The sequence below is a fragment of the Equus przewalskii genome, chromosome 15 (assembly GCF_037783145.1).
Source record: "Equus przewalskii isolate Varuska chromosome 15, EquPr2, whole genome shotgun sequence".
Classification (NCBI taxonomy): Eukaryota; Metazoa; Chordata; class Mammalia; order Perissodactyla; family Equidae; genus Equus; species Equus przewalskii.
This window is the reverse complement of record NC_091845.1, coordinates 6,965,326-6,984,258: the sequence shown is the minus strand read 5'-3', so window position 1 is coordinate 6,984,258 and position 18,933 is coordinate 6,965,326. Positions and strand designations below refer to the sequence as shown.

The following is an 18,933-nucleotide window of genomic DNA, read 5'->3' as shown; positions in this document are numbered from 1 at the left end:
CGTAGAGGAGGGGCTGGCACACCAGTGTCCTTGGGCTGTTGAGAGGACTGACGGCAGGCAAGTGTTTGGCTAAATAATGTTCCACTTTTCATTCATCAGTTGGTGGACATTTGGGTTTCCACTTTTTGACTATCACTAATATTGCTAGGAACATTCATGTACAAGTTTTTGTGTGGACACATTTTCATTTCTCTTGGGTGGGCATCCAAGAGTGGAGTTGCTGGGCCTCATGGTAACTCTGTTTCCCTTTTTGAGGACCTGCCAGACTGTTTTCCATAGTGGCTGCGCCGTTTCACATTTCCAGCAGCGATGTATGAGGGCTCCGGTGTCTCCACATCTTCACCAGCACTTGTTATTATCTGACTTTTTGATTGAAGTCATCCTATCGGGTGTGAAGTGGTAGCTCCTGGGGGTTTTGATTCACCTTTTCTTGATACCTAATGATGTTCAAGTACCTCTTCATGTGCTTCTTAGCCATTTATATGTCTTTTTGGAGAAATGTCTATTTGACAACTTTGCCCATTTTTGAATCGTTATTTGACTTTTTATTACTGAGTTGTAAAGGGTCTGGATACAAGTCCCTTATCAGATATGTGACTTGCAGATATATCCTCTCACGCTCAGTTGTCTTTTCACTTTCTTAGTAATGTCCTTTGAAGCACCAAAGAACTTTTTTTTTTTAATATTGGCACCTGAGCTAACATCTGTTGCCAATCTTTTTTCTTCTTCTTCTCCCCAAGGCCCCCCAGTAGATAGGTGTATATTCTAGTTGTAGGTCCTTCTGGCTGTGCTATGTGGACACCGCCTCAGCATGGCTTGATGAGCGGTGCCATGTCCGCGCCCAGGATCTGAACTGGCGAAACCCTGGGCCACCAAAGTGGAGCACGTGAACTTAACCATTCGGCCACAGGGCTGGCCCCCAAAGGACATTTTTAATTTTGATAAAGTCCAATTTATTTATTTTTGTTTCATGGCTGTGCTTTTGATTATCTTTCCTTTTAATTTTTTACATATGTAAAACATTTACTTGATCCTGAAGTTAAAAGGTATGTTCAGAGCAGCCCTACCTCCATCCCCCACCATAGGCAGCCGTGTAGGTTAACGTCTAGCTTACCATTGCTGTGTTTATTTTTGCAAAATTCAAAAAGAATGAGCTTGCCAGGTCAAAAGCCAAGACATACATAATTCCGTTGGATATTGCCAAATTGTCCTCTGTAGGGCTTGGACTGTTGACGTCCACTAGCACTGTAGGAGAGTGGTGTTTTCCCACAGGGTCATAAACAGAATATATTGTCAAGCTTTGGGGTTTTTACCATTCTGATAGGTGAGAAAATGTTCTGTGCAGCTTTTTAAAAAATCAACTTTATTAGGTATAATTTACATACAATAGAATGCACCCGTTTAAAGTGTATAGTTTGGTAAGTTGTGAGAAATGATCAACTTTCTGTCACCATAGATTAGTTTTCCCCCTTCTAGAATTTCGTATAAATGGATTTGCACAGGACGTAGTCCTTCACGTCGGGCGTCTCTGACTCAGCGTAGTGACTGAGACGCGGACCTGTTGCTGTGTGCAGGAGTGCTTTGTTCTGATGGCGAGTACTCTCCGTTGTATGGACAGACCACCATTTGCTTCTCTCTTCGCCTGCTGATGGGCATTTTGGTTGATTCAAGTTTGTGCCTATGGTGAATGAAGCTGCTGTGAACATTCTCGCACAGGTCTTTTTGTGGACGTATTTTCATTTCTTTGGGGTAAACAGGCGTGGAATGGCTGGCTCATATAGAAAGTGTGTTTGTAAGCCCCCAGACCTTTCTCCCAAGTAGTTAGGCCAGTTTCCACTCCCACAACAGCAGCGTGAGTTCCCATTGCTCCACGTCCTTGCACACCCTTGGTGTTGCCAGCATTTTTCATTTTGGCCATTCTAGAAGGGGGGCTGTGCTCTCTCTTTGTGGTTTAGATTTACATTTCCCGAAGCCTAAGGATGCTGAGCATGCTTAGGAACTACATTGGCTTTGTAGTTCCTCTTTTGTGAAGTGTCTGTTCAGATCTTTTGCCCATTTTTTAAAATGAGGTTGTCTTCTTTTATGGATCTCTCAGAGTTCTTTGTATTTCTGAGTGCAAGTCCTCTTTCTCTACAGTCTGGGTATTTTCTCCTAGTCTCTGGTTTGCCTTTTCATTGTCATAGGGGTGTCTTTCAGAGACCAGAAGTTTAGATTTTTGTAAAGTCCCAATTTTTTCTCTTCTGGTTAGTATTTTTTCTGTCCTATGAAAATAAGCATTTCTCTTATTCCAAGTCATTGAGCACCTTCTGTTTAAAGGCTGCTTGCCTTTTTCTGTGAACTGTCCATGTTTTTGGCCTGTTTTTTAAAATGACATCATTGGTCTTTCTCTTCTTGATTTTTAAGAGCCATTTGTACATTAAGGAGATTAGCCCTTAATAGTATATTGTGATGTTTTCTCCCAGTTTGTTGTTTGTCTTTTCAACTTTCAGTGTTTTTTTCCATGCAAAATGCTCATGTATTTTTACATAATCCAATGTATCTGTTCTTACTGCTTATAGATTTGGGGTTGCAGGCTCCTCACTCCCTGCTGATAAAGGAATCCACCGTGTTGGAATCTAGTGTTGAAATGGTTTCATTTTTTACATTTAGATTTCTGTTCCATTTGGAATTGATTCTGATGTACAGTGTGGGGCATGGAATCAATTTTATCTTTTTGTAAATGACTATCCGGTTGTCCCCATATCATTTATTAAAAAGTCCATCTTGTTCTAATGATGTGCGATCACATTGCCCAGACCTTTATTATTAAAATACTAAATTTCCATTATGTACTTGGACATTCTCCTCCGTTCTCTTTCTGGACTCATTTGTCCCATTGGCCCATGTGTCTGTTCTCATGCTGACACGATCCTCTCTAAATTATAGACTTTATGACGTTTAAACACATAGGAGGGGAACCTCCTGATTGCTCTTCTTTTCAAAGGATTTCCTAGATATTTTCCTTATTTTCCGCATAAACTTTAGAACCAGCTTTTCTAGCTCCAGAAAAGATTGTTGATCTTTTTAAATTGAGATTGTCTTAAAATTTATATATTAGCTTGGGAAAGTCGATGTCCTAATTGATGTCAACCATAAACCGCAGAAGCAAGGGCTGCTCCCCATTGGTTCCAGCCGGCTTCTCGTGAGAGTCTTGTGAGGATGTTGCAGGACTGTTTTGAAGGGTTTTTTCATATAGATGTTGTACATTTCACGTTAGGTTTATTCCCTAGTAATTTATCTTTTTCATTGCTCTTACAAAGGGTTCTTCTCCATTATGTTTTCTGACTGGCCGTTGTTTGTATACAGGCAGGTTACAATTTGTTGTTAATTTTGTAACTTACTGTCTTACTGAATACTCTTTATTGTCCGTATTCATCTTAGCATTTATTTTCTTGGGTTTCTAGCTGTACTTGAAAACCATCTGTAAAAAGAGGTCATTTATCTCTTTCTTAGGGTATGAACATTTTTTAAGCTTTGTAATACATATTGCCAAATCTCTTCTTTGAAAAAAATATGGAACAAATTTACATTCCTACTGGAAGTGTTTCACCATACCCTTGCCAGCACTGAGTATTACCATTTTTTAAAATCTTGGCCAATTTAATACAAGCTTCATTCATTAAGAGGACATTCACTGGGGCCCTTTCTCCACCAGGTGCTGTGTGGAGGCTGAGGACCCTGCAGGGAGCAGACCCATGTCAGCCCCCTCTGGGAGCCCATATTCTAGGAGGAAATGAGGCTTAAGTTTCTTTCTTCCCTCCAACTTTATTGAGGAATGACTAACAAAAATTGTATGTGTTTAGATTGTTCAACATGGTTTTTTAAAAGGTGTACAACGTGATGATTTAATATTTGTATACAGTGTGAAATGACTACTAGAATCAAGTTAATGAGCACACCCGTCACCTCACATAGTTATTGTGTGTGTGTGTGTGTGTGTGTGTGTGTGTGGTAAGAGCACTTAAGATCTACTCTCTTAGCAAATGTCCAGTACACAATGCAGGATTTTTAATTCTAATCACCGTGTTGTACGTCAACTCCCCAGACTTACTCTTCTTAAAACTGGGTGTTGGGACCCTTTGACCAGCATCTCCCATCTCCCCCAGCCCCTGGCACCCACCCATCCACTCTCTGCTTCTCTGAGTACCGCTTTTTTAGATTCCATGTAAGTGACATCACACAGTATTTGTTGAGGTTTAAGTTTCTTGAGGTTTAAAATTAAGACTGCTGCAGCCTTCCTGAGCCCAGCCCAGGGGTAAAGGACCGGCTGCCTTAGTGGAGAAACCCTCTCAGGCCCAAGGAGCTCGTTCTGAAAAATCCCAGAGCAGTTATGTCAAGTCCACCCCCCACCTGTCTTCTGTAGCGTCCCATCAGGATAGGCCCTTTGGGTGTCTTGCTTGACAGCCTGCACAGCCTGGGCGCTGCCGGGAGCGAGGGGCAGAGCCAGGAGCCCTCTTGCCTGCCCACACTCAGTGCCAGCTTTCTCCCTGATGCTGCATGCTGAGGCAGGCTGGTGCTGAGGGCCCTTTCCCATAGCTGAGATGCAGTAAAATAGATGACAAATGGATGGAGGCTCCTGCTCAGCCTGGCCCCTGAGTCCTGTGAGCAGCCGCATCTGCCCATCTGCAGAGGGCATTGCTCATTGGCGGGGGTCCCCCCCCCCGCCCCCCCACACAGGAGGCTGGGCAGGAGGTCACTGCGTGGCCCACAAGGCTTCCCTCCCTCATTCCCCTCACGTTGGCCTGGTGGGGCCTCAGCCATGGCCCCCACCTCCGCGCAGCCTGCCCCAGCCCTGCAGGCAGCCCTTAACCTTTTCCCACAGACCTGTGCTCCCAGATCTGCACCTTACTTACTGTGTGATCCCAGGCAAGCTGCATACCTCTCTGAGCTGGTTTCCATCTGCACCTCACAGGCTGTTAGGAGTGAAGGAGGGAGCCTCTGCAGCAGGTTGCGCAGCATGTGGCACAGGGAGGGGCTGCATAAGTTTGTGTGTATTGAATGGCTGAGGGAAGGAATGGGGCACCCTGCTGGTGAACCCTCTGGTGGCTGGTTTCCCACTCAGATGGACAGAACTGGGAGAGCATCAGGTTCAGGGGCTCCTAAGTGCAGCCTTCATTTGAAACGCAGCCACGCCACCACCGGGCCCCCTACCGCTGGATCCCACCTGAGGAGGCAGGCCCAGGAGTCTAGTTCAAGCCATGCTGAGGATGAGCTGGGGGGGGGGGGGGGGAATGGGCCCAGGGCAGGGCCTGCCTGGCCACACCCAGGTTGCTGGACCCCAGAGCTGGCTTCTCGCACCCCATTCCTGCTTCTGCAGGCTTTGGAACCCCCTCCTAATGTTCTGGGGCAGTAGGTGTATGTAGACGTGGGGGGGCTGTGTGTGAAAGGCTTACCCACCACCGGCCCGGGCAGCTGGGGTCCTCAGGAGGGGAAATTTCCTTCTCTATTTATTTTCCACATCCTTGACTTTGAAAGCCAAGCTGGTGTTGATATTTACCTTGGCCAGGCCTCCCCGTCTCCCTGGGCCAGCCTCATGTAAACACAATGTTCCTTCTCTCTGCTCCGCTAGTGTTGAGGTGGCCTTTTGCAACCAATTCTAGGAATTTTGAAAGTCTGAAGGCATAAGTTCAGGGACCAGCCCCCCAGGGAGCCCAGGGTGAGAGGAGCCCCGGGGGCCTCCGCGCTGGCCTTAGCTCCCTCCTGGGGATTCATGCTGATGGCCACAGAGCCAGGCCTGTCCGGGCCGCTGGGCAGGGCCTCCCCTCACACTCACTCACCCCTCTTCACAGCAACGCTGTGGGGAGGCCTGTTCGCCCCATATTCCGGCCCCCCACTCTCGCCCTGGGTCAGACTCAGAAGTCTCAGGCTCCCTGAGGGAACACACTGAGGGCCAGAGACAGAATCTGGCCATCTCCACTGTCCTGCCCCAGGGCCCCCCCAGGGCTGGTGGGGAGAGGGCTTACTCTCAGGGACGGCCAGCTCTGTAGCATTTTCCCGGGCACGTGGTCCTTAGTCCAGTTGGCACCTGGACCACGACTCATGTGGACAAGGGAGCAGTCGGCCTGGGGGTGGGAGCCTGCTGAGGCGGAAGTGTGCGCGCAGGCAGGCTGGGCCCCCTTCAGCAAGTGCACAAGCCAGAGCCCTGCCCACAGGGAGGGTGGATGGACAGTAGGAAGGAGGTGATTAAAGAGACAAGATGATCTGGGGTAGTGTCAGTGCTACAGAAACAAGAGTGAGCAGGGGCTGGCTGGGGAAGGGGTGGCCGCTCTGCGGTGGCCGCTGGAGAGGTGAGGAGGCATTCACGCGCCCCAGTCCAATTCCCAGCTCAGCCCCTGGTTGGCTCGCTTACCAGAGAGGCCTTGGGCAAGTGGCTTCACTTCTCTGTGACTTGGTTTCATTATACAAGAAATGGAGGTGTCAGTCCCTCAGTGACAAGGGAGTTCTGAGGCACAGAGCGTGTCATCTGCACGTGGGGCCGTTGTTTATTTTGCTTGTTATCACACCTGTACAGCTCTGAGACAGCATCGGTGGGCAGCACCGGGCAAGGGAACACTGAATGTCTCCCCCTTCTCCACGCAGATCTGGGACATGAGCGACGATGAGACCGTCTGACCCGGCCTGCCCTCGCAGGGCCGACATCTCCCTGGCTGTCTGCTGGGGAGCTCGCAGCGCCTGGAGCAGGACTGCCACACCCAGGACCGGCAATTCTGGGCCCTGTGCCCTCCAACTTTTCTGGTCCCCTCCTCTCCATACCTTGAGGACTGGGCCCTCCCTCCACTGCCCAGGACCATCTGATGTTCTCCATTTCTCATGATTCATGAGCCCACCAGTTCTGAGCTAAATAATAACCTTGGCTTTGGCATTGTCGTTTATCTGGGATTTGGTTCCCTCCTCGAGCAGTTCTTATTTCTTGTCACAAGTGTTTGTTTGGTGTCAAGCTCCCAGGATCCCTCCTGCCTTGGCTCCCTTGCAGGGTGGCATTGAGAACAGGGAGGAGTTGGCCCAACAAAGACCAGGAGGAGAAGTGAGAAACCAGGTCCTTCCAGCAGCCATTGTGGGAGGCAGCACCAGCGTGCCCAGGCTGCACTGCGAACCCCAGAGGGCCCCCTGGGCACTGAGGAGGGCTGAGGCCCTTGTGAGCTCTCCATCAGCCTGGCCTGCTGGAGAGGGAGGGAAGGAGAGCTGAGCTTCGTGCGGGAAAGAAGGGACCATACTCCTCCCAGCCAACCCAGAGCTCCGCCCAGGGCAGAGTCGGCTACCCAGACAGCTCTGCCACCTCTCAGCCTGTCCTCAGCTGTGGGCACAGCCTCGATGCCTCCCTGCTCAGGGGAGGAGAGAAGTTGCTGCTGCTGCCTTGAGCTGGCAGAAGAGCCCAAAGACAGGTCTCAGAGCCAGATCCCGGCAACTGGCCAGGTGGGGCCCCTCCTGCCCGTGGCCACCTGCAGCCCAGAGAAGCCTCAGACCTCACACCAGAGCCCGCTCTCCCGCAGCCAGGCAAGGGCTGCTTCCTCTCCCACCCGAGGGTCCACCCTGTGGGTGGCCTAGAGGCCCTGACTCCATGTGGGCTGGCTGGCCATGTACCTCTGCCTTGGTCTGTGGCCAGGTGTCCATCGGACGGTGGGAGGGTTCAGACAGGCTCTGCCACAGGTCACTCAGGCTGGCTGTCCTCCTTATCTGGGGGTTGCACGTCGGAACATCGAGAGAGCTGGGTGTGGAAGCCCAGGAGAGGGAGCCGCCCTTTCCACACTTTTATTTTACGCCTGTGGTGTCATCTTTCCTCTCAGGCCTGGGACCAAAGTCAGAATGGAGCCTGAGGCTGACTCTTACAAGAGCAGGATTTCTGTTGGTTAGGTTTTAAGTGACGTTCTCATTGAGAGTTAACATTACAATTTTCCAGCCTCTGTGGGGCTTAAATAGGGGCACCACCATACGGAGGTGTAGGGCCGCGGAGCCCACCCCACCCTGCCCGGGGCCTCGTGACAAAGGCCCCACCCAGCCTGGCCCTGTCACTCTAGGACCCAGTGGTCACACAGTCTGTGGTTTAAGAGCACTTTATTATTGTTCTTAAGGCTACTTTTAAGTACAAAAAAAAGATGGCCTGCCAAACCTTTTTTTTTCTTCTTCTTCCAGGAAAAACAGGCCACAGAGAATGGTATATTACAGATTTACAAACATGGAGAGAACGGTCAGAACGCCCTGCCGACGGCGCGGCTCTGTGAACAACCTCACTGCTCCTCCTGAGGCCGGGGCGGTCGCGCCCAGGGAAACGTCAGGTTTGCCGCTTCCCTGTCTGCCCGAGGCCCCCTCCAGGGTACGGCCTATCCCAGATAGGTCGGCGCACCAGGGGCCCGGCCGGCAGCGCCACCGCCTCCCGAAGCGCTGACGTCGTCGGCTGACGGAGGCGTCCCGGGAGCCCGTTCTTCACAGAGCCCACCAGCAGTGGGGGTGTTTCCTGTGGCGACGCTCAGTAGCCTGTAGCAATAACAAACTAGTGGCTATTAAGGCAGATGCAGTGTCCTCATAGAATAACTGTGTTCCTGCACTTTCACAGACAAATCTACGACAAAAAAAGATCAACTTTTTTTTTCCAAACAAAAAAAAATATGAATGATTACAATAGGAAAGGGAAAAATTAAATAGCTACATATCATTAACAAATTAATTGTTCAAAAAATACCTACAAATTTCTCTGTACATTCTTTACGCACAGCGTAATGATGGTCTTAAAGTTACCTATATAAAAAAAGTGTTCTCAACGATTTCTTCTACAGAAAATATAGGGGCCTGAATGCGGACGCCTGGAAGCCCAGTTAAGTGGGAGTGAAATGTGTGCAGGGCAAGAGGAGAAGGGCTTTTCTTTCGCCTTTTGAAAGACCCGCGGCCACCCGGTGGCCACAAAAAGAGCCAATCCTTTGACCTTTTCACCCGGTGCCAATTTTCAAAATGAACCAGCTAACCTGTACTTTTCTCCTACTGAAAACCAGCCTCGAGGGTTCCCTTGAGTCCACAATGCCTTGCAGGTGAGGTGGTCACACCTGCGTCACCTGGCCAGGTGACCTCTTAAGCCCTCCGGTGGGCGAGGCTGGAATGGAGCGCAGTGAGGGGCAGGGCTAGAACGTGCGTTTACCACGAGGAGCAGCTGTTGAACATCCACAGCTGTGTCTGTCATGCTTGCTTCTTCACCTAATCTCTAGTTAGTAGCTATTACTATAGCAAACGATAATAAATGCAGTAATAACTGTATAAAGTCAGAGGAATGTATACTGCCTTGGCCCCAGCGTACGAGGAAGCATACAAAATACCGTATCACAGATTGTCAGTAATCTGCTGTTCAGCCAAGAGAGTTTAAAGGGAGCAGTTTCTGCATCGAGGGAAGTTGGAAGACACAAATCCCAACTCCCCTGGGAGCTAGTAATAAGCAGACAGGGATGCAGACAATAAATGAAGATGTCAGCCTGCAGCGAAAACTCCAGCATCCTACACGCGGCTGACCGACCACTCAACTGCCCGTCCCAGGGCCCGCCCGCGGCTGGCGGCCCCGGTGCGCGGGAGTCAGGTGAATATCAAATACACATCTTAGAGCACAACTGTACCAGCAGTGAGTATATCTAGGACTGTAACTGACAAAAATAAACTAATTCTGACAAGAAGCTAGTAAGTATTAAGGGTTTCGTTTACTGTCTATACAATTAATAGAAACCAGCTATTTTTCTCCATTAAAACATGCGTCACGTTGAAAGCACTATGGGATCCTCGCCTCAGCTCTAGTCTAACAAACTGCAGTGTTTAGAGAAGGTAAAATGCCCGTGGTTGGTGGAGTCTGCAGTCCAGTTGCAAGCACCTGAAATCTAGAGAGAAAGACCTATAACCTGTATGAGACTTCCCCTTCCAAAGCTGTTTTGTCTAAATTAAAAACAACAACAACAACACAACACACAAATGGTCAGAAATGTCATCCTTAAACCCTTTGTTTTCAGCAGTTTGCCCTCAGAGTGCTAGCCTCTCACGTCAAGTTGTCAGGCCGGCAACTTCAGTCCTCCTCCATAGTGCAAATCAGACACGACAGTTCTCTGCTCTCTTCAAGTAGACACACACACACACACACACACACACACCAGCGCGCACACGCACGGGCTGCACCGAACACGCAATGGAAGCTGAGCCACGCACACCCTGGTCTCGAGAAGCAAATTAAAAAGCACAAAGCGTTTGGGTCACCAATGTCATGGCTTGTGACTGAGAAAGCGTGCCGTGGAGTCCTGGCCCCTGTCCGGGCAGCAGACCTGCATCAGAGGTTTTCTTTGGTAACCGAGGCAGGAAGTTAGGATGCTACATGGGACCGATGTTCCCCACGCAGTTCCCACTGTCATGTTTGAGGGCCCCCGTGTACGAATACCAAGCAAGTACAAAAACAGAACAGAAACCCCAACGACATGGTTTTTGCGAATAAACCATCCCTTCCCATCCCCCCACCCCACCCCCATGATTTTTTTTGTTTTTTTCCGTTTTTTAAGCACTGACTGTTCAAAGCTCAGGCAAACCATGCAGATCGACATCTTGTTCGAGGGCAGTGCTCCCTTCACGAAACCACAGAAGGGGAGTGGCTGTGGCTGACCATGTGGGCAGAGGGGCTTGCCGGCTGGCCCCTGCGTGAGGCAGACTCAGGGCTGCTGGACGCACCATCCTTGGCTGCCTTGATCTGAAGCCACGTGTCACCCAGGGCTTTGGCAAAGTGGTCGTCCACGGAGCCTGTGATGGACACCGAGTTGGGCGCAGGCTCAGGCTCCTTGTAGTTCTTGCCCAGGCTCCTGCGGAAGTGCTCCTCCACCACGGGGTCACAGGTGGTGGTGGCTGCGGGGGAGCAGGACAATGGTCAGGTCAGGCCCTGGGAACAGAGGGCCCGCCCCCACCCAGCCTAGCTGGGAACTTGGGCAGGTCACTTCCCTGAGCCTGGAACATGCCCACGTGCCTGCTGCCCTGGGCTAGCTACAGGTTCAGAGAGAGAATGAGATCTCGTCGTCTCCCCCAACTAGAGTGAGATCCTGGAAGTAAAGGCCCATGTGTTTCTTCCTTCTGTCCCACCCAAGCCAGGCACAATGCTCAAAAAGTGCATATGTGCTCAGAAAACCACGTTCTCAAGTTCAGTAAGAGAAAAGCTCCAGGGCTTAGTTGTTCTGTCCACAGCATGAGACAGAAGGCAGGCAAACTCTACCTGAAGTCACGGTGAAGGAGGAAGCCTGAGCCCCGGCCCGCCCCCCGGCCCAGGGACACTTACAGCTCGGAGCCCTCCGGTAGCTGGCTGGCCCGGCCGCCACGCAGCCGCTGTGCGCGATGGGGCAGTGGGAAAGGTTGCAGTTCCGAGCGCTGGCGGAGGCGCAGGTGATCACGGAGGGCCGGTTCTGGGGAGAGGAGGAGAGCCGGCGTCAGCTCAGGCTCGAGGACACAGACGAGCGGCAGTTCTGCTTCCTCACGCCCGCAGGCGACCCCAGCCCTTATTCCTGCCAGAGCTGAGGCAAGACCACCCTCTCCGCGCCCCTCCTACACCACCAACGGGCGCCCATCATGCCCAGGAGAACCAATGCCTTCAGCCACCTCGGGGCCTGAAGCCCCCTGCTGGGTCCCAGCTCCTCCATGCAGGGCCTGGAGGCGAGGTGGACCTGGGGTGAATGCCGGCTCTCCACTCACTGGGCAGCGCCTTGGGCAAGGGCCCTCACCACGCTGAGCGTCCGTTTCTCCTCGTGTGAAACAGGAGGAATAGCACCTGAAGAGGGGGTGGGAGGACTGCCTGAGATGACATGTGGGGAGCCCGGCCCTGGGGGCGTGTTGGGGTCCCCCTCTGCAGGGGCTGCTCAGGCCGTGCTGGGAGGACAGCCTGCAGCATGGAACCCACCTCTTTTGAAGGGTCTGTTTGATCCCAGAGTCTGTGATCCCTCCGTCCCCTCTCTTGGGCACATGCCTTCCATCCACGAGGTGGGGCTCAGGCAGCCATGTTCATAAGTGACCCTGCCCCCCTGGCCCGGCTGGAAGTCTGACTCGGGCTTGGGGCCGCCTCAGTCAGAGACTCAGGTTGGTCTCAGGAGCTCTGGGACAGCCACGCCAGGCTGGCCGTGCGGGCGGAGCAGCAGAGAGAGGAGCGGACGCAGAGACCCGGCTGGGCGCAGAGCCGGGGAGGAAGGAGTCCTGCCTCCTCTCCTGCTCTCCCAGTGGGGCCGGCCCTTCCTTCCTGAGCTGCCCCGCCGCCCTCCCAGTAAAACTCCCTTCCTTTGTGCTCACCCCAGCTCAGGTTGGTCCCTCTTTCTTGCAAGCAGAGATCCCACCAACACGAACATCGGAAAGTGGGGACATGTTTGGGGGAGAGGGTCACAGAAGGTGAAGAAATGCAGTGTCATGGAATGCATTTAGGGAAGCTCAGACTGAAGCATAAAGTCAGAGTCCAGCCTTTCTGTCAGCAGCATCCAAAGGGGAGAAAGGCCTCTCCCTAGCGAGGGACCAGCAGGCAGGACGACTGACTAACGTGGGGACGCTAGGAAGAGATTCCAACACCACCTGTGGTTTTAGGTCATCTCCAGGACACCTCCTGACACCCACGGAAGTGCACATGGACAGCACCTAAGGCCCAGCCCAGGCTGCAGGGTGGCCCGGCTGAGCTCTCAAGGGACACACCAAACCTCCCTCTTCCGAGCTGGGGTCCCAGCATCTCACTCCCGACTCTGGCTGAGCGCAAGCTGGGCTCCAGGGCCACAAACCCACCTAGAGCAGGCCTCGCGCTTCCAGACGGAGGGTGCTGGTGAGCTCACAGGGCCCAACACCCCTACCCCGACGCCCTTGTTTTCCAGATGAGGGAAATGAAGGCCAGAAACAAGTAACCTGCTGGAGGTTACACGGCAAATCAGTGTCAGGGCCAGAATGGAAGTCTGTCACTCACGCTCCACCCAGCCCCTGCCCCACCCATGCTGGTGGCACGTGGAGCCAAGGCTGCCCACAGGAAAGAGCCCCCGTGTGAGGGCAACCCTGACATTCACTGTCCCTCGGGTTTTTAACATTCAGTCTTACCCTGTCTTCTCTCATTTGCTGTTGCCCTCGAGCCACCCTCTTGATATCTTTTGTATCTTTCTTTAGAAAACCCTAGACCCTCAAAGATGCCATCACAAAAATATGAAATGGGGTGACTTTCTGCAACCTGTCCAGAGCTGCCTCTCTGGGAACTTCCCTGTCCCAGTTCCCAGATACCCGAGTCACATTTTCCCCTGCACAGAGGAAGCCTTCCACCGCCCGCCCGGCACAGCCCGCCCGCCTGCCAACACGGAGCTTTGCTGTTGCGCCAAGAAGCCCCCTCCACATCCTCATTTCCCTTGCTCTGAGCTGCGGGATGACACCCACACTTCCCCACAATGGCCACCCTGACAGCAGTGGGCCAACAAATGAAACAGAACTCCCGGAAACCGGTGGATGCCTCGGAGCTGCTGGAGAACAGGGGCTGTCCCATTCCTGTGTCCTCAGCAAAGCTCCTGGCAGAGAACTCAGTCCATGTCTGAGCAGAAGCTCAGATCATAGCGGACCGTCCAGGTCACACCGTGCGGACGCAGGACAGAGCTGGACGCACGGTTACTATGTGAGTAAAACACACGCTGATCGCAGCTGAGGGGAGGGGAGCAAGCTGACAACCTTCTCGTCACCTCCAACCCCAACCGTCAATTAAAGCCTAGCTCAGTGGCCGCCACACTGGGGAAGACGAAGCCATTGCACCTGTCCCAGGGAGGCGGTTGGCTTGTTCCATGGACACTGGCTTTGTTCTCAGTTCTGCCCAGGTATCCCATAAGAACGCAGGTGGGAATTCAAGGTTGTCACTTAGAAAGCCTGCTCAACAGCCCCAGAGCACGTCCCATGGCTGGGGACGCCCTTGCTGGAGTGGGCACATTTTACAGCAGGGTTGGGGAGCTCGTGGTAAAGAAAGCCAGGTCCCTCTGTCCAGCAGTACACTTTTCACAAAGTAACTCTGACCAGAAACCAGCCAGAAGCCCCTCAAAAACCTTGCAAGGTCATGGAAATCCATGATCCAAGAAAACAGGAAAGCCTCCTAGGAGCTAAGGGCTGGGCAGGGCCCACCCTGTTCTTCCGGGTAGAGAGGGAGGGGCAGAGAGGGCTCTGGGAGTTTCTCGCCCCAGGCCGCCATGGACTCAGAGGTGACACGTCCATGTGGAGTCTCACCCTGCCTCCTCTCCAAGGAACACTCGGGCAGTGGCAGTAGCCAGAGGGCTGAAGTCCCTGGATCCTGGAAATGAAGTCCGTCCATGCTTCAGTCGCCTCTACTGCTGTGGCCTCTGCTGCCCACAAGGGCAGCCTCCTTCTCACACGTACTTCCCTGACTAGACTGCGAGCGCCCTCCAGGCCGGCCCTGTGTCGGGCCCACACAGCTCCGCATCCCCAGAGCTGACAGAGTGCCTGGGGTGGGCAGCGCCGGTCACCGGTCAGTGAGTGAATGGCGGTGATAACTGGGCCCCAGGTTCTATCAGAGTAAGTGGCCATCCATCGATACTTAGTAGTCGAAATACTGTAGTTATTTGATGACATGTCTCTCCTCCAGACCTGAACTGCAAGGCCCTGAGAACAGACTAGAGCCTGTATCTTACTTCACTGGCCTCTAGCACACATCACTGTATGCAGCAGGTGCCTGCACAGTTTTGTTAGATGAACAAAGGAAACAAACAGGATCATGATGTCTGGCTCCAAGGTAGAGTAAACCACTGCTCATCAGCCTCACGGGGCTTCACAGGCGCCAGTACAACCTCCCCAGCATCCAGGGCCTGCCCGCAGCCAGTCAGGACAGACCAGATCAGAGGCCAGCACTAGGCGCTGCCGGCTGGGCCGGGGCGCAGCTGTGCCAGGCAGAGCAGCTGTCAGGGGCCTGGGACAGGCAGGCAGACAGGTGTGTCCGAGGTGTGCTGCAGGCATGCAGGGGCAGGCCCGGAAGCTGAGCCCGCGCCTCCAGCAGCACACAGCATCTCTCACAGCAGAGCCCCTTCCTCTGCTCGCTGTCCGTCCATCTGTCGTAAGCAAAGTTGACCGAGGACCTGTTGGGTCCCAGGTCCCAGAGGTTCCGAGAAAAAAGTCACGGGCTCATGCAGTGATTCCAAACCTCCATGCTAATGCCACCTTTTATTATACAGTTCCCTGGGAACCCCCTTTTTAAAGGAACATTGTTTTTTCTATCAAGTAAACTAAGTAATCACTTAATTTCCTTATTTTCCTTTAATAAAAAATACCCCTATCTGCCAAGCACAGGTTTCTGACCAGCATGGGGCAATAACCACTGTGACCAGCGACTTTATAGGATTCCAGCCCAAAGCAAAGCAACCTGATATTTACCTGCATCTGTGTGACCTCACAACAGGTAACCGCAGGGTTCCCGTTTGGATCATTAAGTTGACCCCGACAGAGGCGGAACTGCTGCTAACACACCTCGTCTAGACCCAGCCCGCCCGTGCGAAGAAATGGGGCCCTGGAGCATCTGCTCCAAGGCCACCAGTGCCGAGCGGCGAGGCCCAGGCAGGTCAGGCAGGAACCGAAATGCGAGGCGGCATTTGGTAAAGGGAACCCTGCTCCTGTCGCCACTGCCCCTTGTTCCAAGCAGAGAACCAAGGACCCAGCCTCTCTCACGCCTTCCCCGCGGCCTCGTCTCAGCGCTCCCCACCCAGCCCTCAGGGCCCACCATCGGCCACCAGCCCGACCCTACTGGACACAGCCGTACCTGCTGCCGCTCCACCGGGGTCAGTGTGGGCGAGATGCCGGCTGGCCTGCTGGCGTCCATGCTGTTCTTGGTCAGTGCAAGGGGCTGCTCCATGCTGAGGCTGGGGAGGGACGTGTACAGGTGGTTGCCATGCAGGCTCATGGTGGGGGCCACGGCACGCTCGATGGGGCTGCGGCTCCGCTCCCGGGGGTCTTTTCGGCAGTCTCCATTGGCAGTCTTGTTCCTAAAAAAGGAATGAACACTCAGACGGGGTACCTGGCATCCTGTGAATGATGAAGGGGGTCCCGACCACATGCTAGGCGCCTCGCGCTGATTATTTCACTTAATTTGCCTCCTCGCTGTGGGTAAAGATTACATCATTATCATCCCCATTTTTCCAAGGCTCAGGTCACAGAGCTCGGCAGTAAGCTGAGGAGCCAGGACGCTACCCCAGCACAGTGTGACCCCACAGCCCCTGGCTGCCAGGAGGAAGCACCCTCCCCAGGGTCTGAGGGCAGCTCTGTAGGGCCGTGCAGACAGACGGCAGCCTGTCCCACGCACAGCCACATGCCGTCTGAGTACTTCATAACAAGCTCCGCCCGCTCAGAGCCTAGAGCACTAACCGCCGTGCTCACGGCCAGCTTGGTTCGACACGGATCTACTCTTCAGAAGAATGAAGACAGCGGTGATGACCCAAAGTCACCGAATGCCTCCTGTGTGCCGGGCCTGCCCTAAGACTGCACCTCCCAACAGCACTGAGGAGGAGCTGCCCTAACTACCTCTCTCCAGACGAGAGGACTGAGACGCAGAGCAGCCGTGTCCCTGGCCAGGAAGCGGGGGCATTTGCTCTGGCTCCGAGTGTGCTCAGGCTGGTCTGCCTGGAGAACAGAGAGCCAGCATGCAGCTCCTCCATCCAGAATACACCAGAGAGGGACCTGCTTCAGGAAGGGCCAGCAACTCGCACACACGAGGGCCTCGGCTGTACGCTCGGCACGTGGGAGGTGCTGTGGGGAACACGGCCGGAGTGTAAACACCGCCCCCTCGCCCCGCAATCTGACACCGCCCAGCTGAAGGCAGCAGCATCTGTCACGTCTATCAGAGAATGACATGGCACAGGTATGGGAAGGCACAGCCGAGAGAAGACCATGAACACCGTTACAGGCTCAGCCCCGGCCCCTCCCCCTCCCTGGTTATTCCAGGGGTTCTTCTGGAATAAGGGGCCTTTGGTCTCGGCCCCTTAAATCCGCCATGTTCTCTGCTGCCAGAACAATCTTTTTTTCATAACGAACGAGCAAGTCTTTTAACTACAAATGTGGTAGATAATGATTTCTGTGACTTTTCTTTAAGAAATGCAAATTATTCTCAGAGTCCACAAGTAGTCATCCTCTTGCCTCAGCAGACAGCCTGTTTATAGCAGAGAAGCCTGGCTCGTGCACCAAGAAAGACACCCGGAGAAAGATGGCCTGCCTCGACTGGCTGAATACGAGAAAATATAATGTAGTACTCGATATACATACACACACACACACGTATGGGTGTGTGTGACAGGCATGCCTTTTAAATGGTGGGTTCACATGCAGTTGTAAGAAATAGTACAGAGGGGCTGGCCTGGTGGCATAGTGATTAAGTTCATGTGCTCCGCTTTGGTGGCCCAGGGTTTGTGGGTTTGGATCCTGAGTGCTGACCTATACACCACTCATCAACCTATGCTTGTGGCAGCACAGATGTTAGCTCAGGGCCACTCTTCCTCACCAAAAAAGTGGAAATAATACAAAAAGATCCTGGGTACCCCTTACCCAGTTTCCCCCAATGGCAACATCTTATAAAACTACAGTACAATACAGCACCACCAGACTGTTGACACTGAGATGACCCGCTGATCTTATTCAGATTTCCTGTTTCACTTGTATTCATTTCAGCACGATCTGTTTTATAAAGCAGACCCAACCACATCAAACCCTCAGTTACAATTTTCAGCAGCTCAGCACCACCCTCATTGGCTTCCTAGGCCCTTCCCACTCCAGCCCCGTCCACCCTCCTGCCCTCATCCCTGCCTCCACGCCCCTAAACGTTGGGCTCTGTAGATACAACAGTCTACTTACTTGCCTCTCCTCAGATCAGATGCACCACTTTGTGCCTCTGTTCCTGCTACACACACATACACCCCCACTGCCAACTGTGGCTGCAGCATTACGGGCTGTGCTCTGATCCCACAGCACCCCATGCAAACCTTCAACAGAGAACCCATCACAGCACTGTCAACGAGTTCTTCATCTATGCCCTCTCCCCGCCCCGGGGCTTCTGAGAGTGCACAGAGCCCTGCTCATCAGCACCCTCGGTGCCTAGCACACTGCCCAGCACGGCAGGCCCACAGTGATGTGACTGAGTGAAGAGAGACAGTACATGGAAGACCGAACAAGGAAAGGCAGGCACCGTGGACGTGGAACCATGGAAGGGCAGAACGGGTGGAGAGGTGAAGAGCCGAGAGTCAGTTGGAGGGGCGTTCACACCCTCCAGGTGGTGATGTGCCACAATCAATACACCGCTAGGGGCTCAGCGGAAAGACCCGAGGTGTGTCAAGTCTTGCAAGCCCCCAGTGCAGGGCGTGGTTCTGCCGCACCACCTCCCGGGCAGGCCACTGAGCCTGGTGCCCTCGTCTACCGCGTGGCTGTGTGCAATCCACCTCAGAGGGCTGAAATGGGGGCTGAACGTTATACAAACATAGACAGCGGGCCAGCTCCATGCAGGTGATGGGTGAACATCAGTGGGACCAAATCAGCTCCAAGCTCAGCTTATGGATCACAGGGTAACTAACTGCAGAAGGCACAGCTTTCAAGTTATGGGTGTCTCCCCCTTTTCGTTCTCTGGTTGACTATACAGAATGACTTACAGGCAATTAGAGAGTAAATTTTCAGCCCAGGAAGATAATCATGGAAGAGAACGTTCTGGTCAAACAGTCTAGGTGATATGTTACATACATGCCACAATTATCCTGGCCATTTTCAAAGAATTACAATACCCAAAAATAAAAAATAATGCACTTAATTTGGAAACCAGCCTGTCCATAATGTGATCTTCCTGTGATGATTCAGAAGACATTATAGGCCTTGACAATGAATGCCTCGGGGGCTGGGATCCAAACACCAATATCAGCCAGTATAGAAGTG

The 18,933-nt window shown here is 52.9% G+C and overlaps 2 protein-coding genes across 15 annotated transcripts in view; one reads left to right on the top strand and one right to left on the bottom strand.

Annotated features, from left to right (window-relative positions):
• ATG7 (autophagy related 7) overlaps window positions 1–6,911 on the top strand; it is a 350,405-nt gene extending 343,494 nt beyond the window's left edge. For all 6 annotated transcript variants that reach the window (XM_070574735.1, XM_070574734.1, XM_070574741.1 and 3 more), the window contains one exon: window positions 6,619–6,911. In XM_070574735.1, the coding sequence (XP_070430836.1) occupies window positions 6,619–6,651 (33 nt within the window). In that variant the 3' untranslated portion in view covers window positions 6,652–6,911. The remainder of the gene's footprint in view (window positions 1–6,618) is intronic.
• A 1,163-nt stretch (window positions 6,912–8,074) lies between these two features.
• The window catches only part of VGLL4 (vestigial like family member 4), a 141,540-nt gene continuing 130,681 nt past the window's right edge, over window positions 8,075–18,933 (bottom strand). For all 9 annotated transcript variants that reach the window (XM_070574760.1, XM_070574757.1, XM_070574762.1 and 6 more), the window contains 3 exons: window positions 15,788–16,010; window positions 11,315–11,438; window positions 8,075–10,890 (listed from right to left, as the gene is read on the bottom strand). In XM_070574760.1, coding sequence (XP_070430861.1) covers window positions 10,619–10,890; window positions 11,315–11,438; window positions 15,788–16,010 — 619 coding nt within the window. In that variant the 3' untranslated portion in view covers window positions 8,075–10,618. The remainder of the gene's footprint in view (window positions 10,891–11,314; window positions 11,439–15,787; window positions 16,011–18,933) is intronic.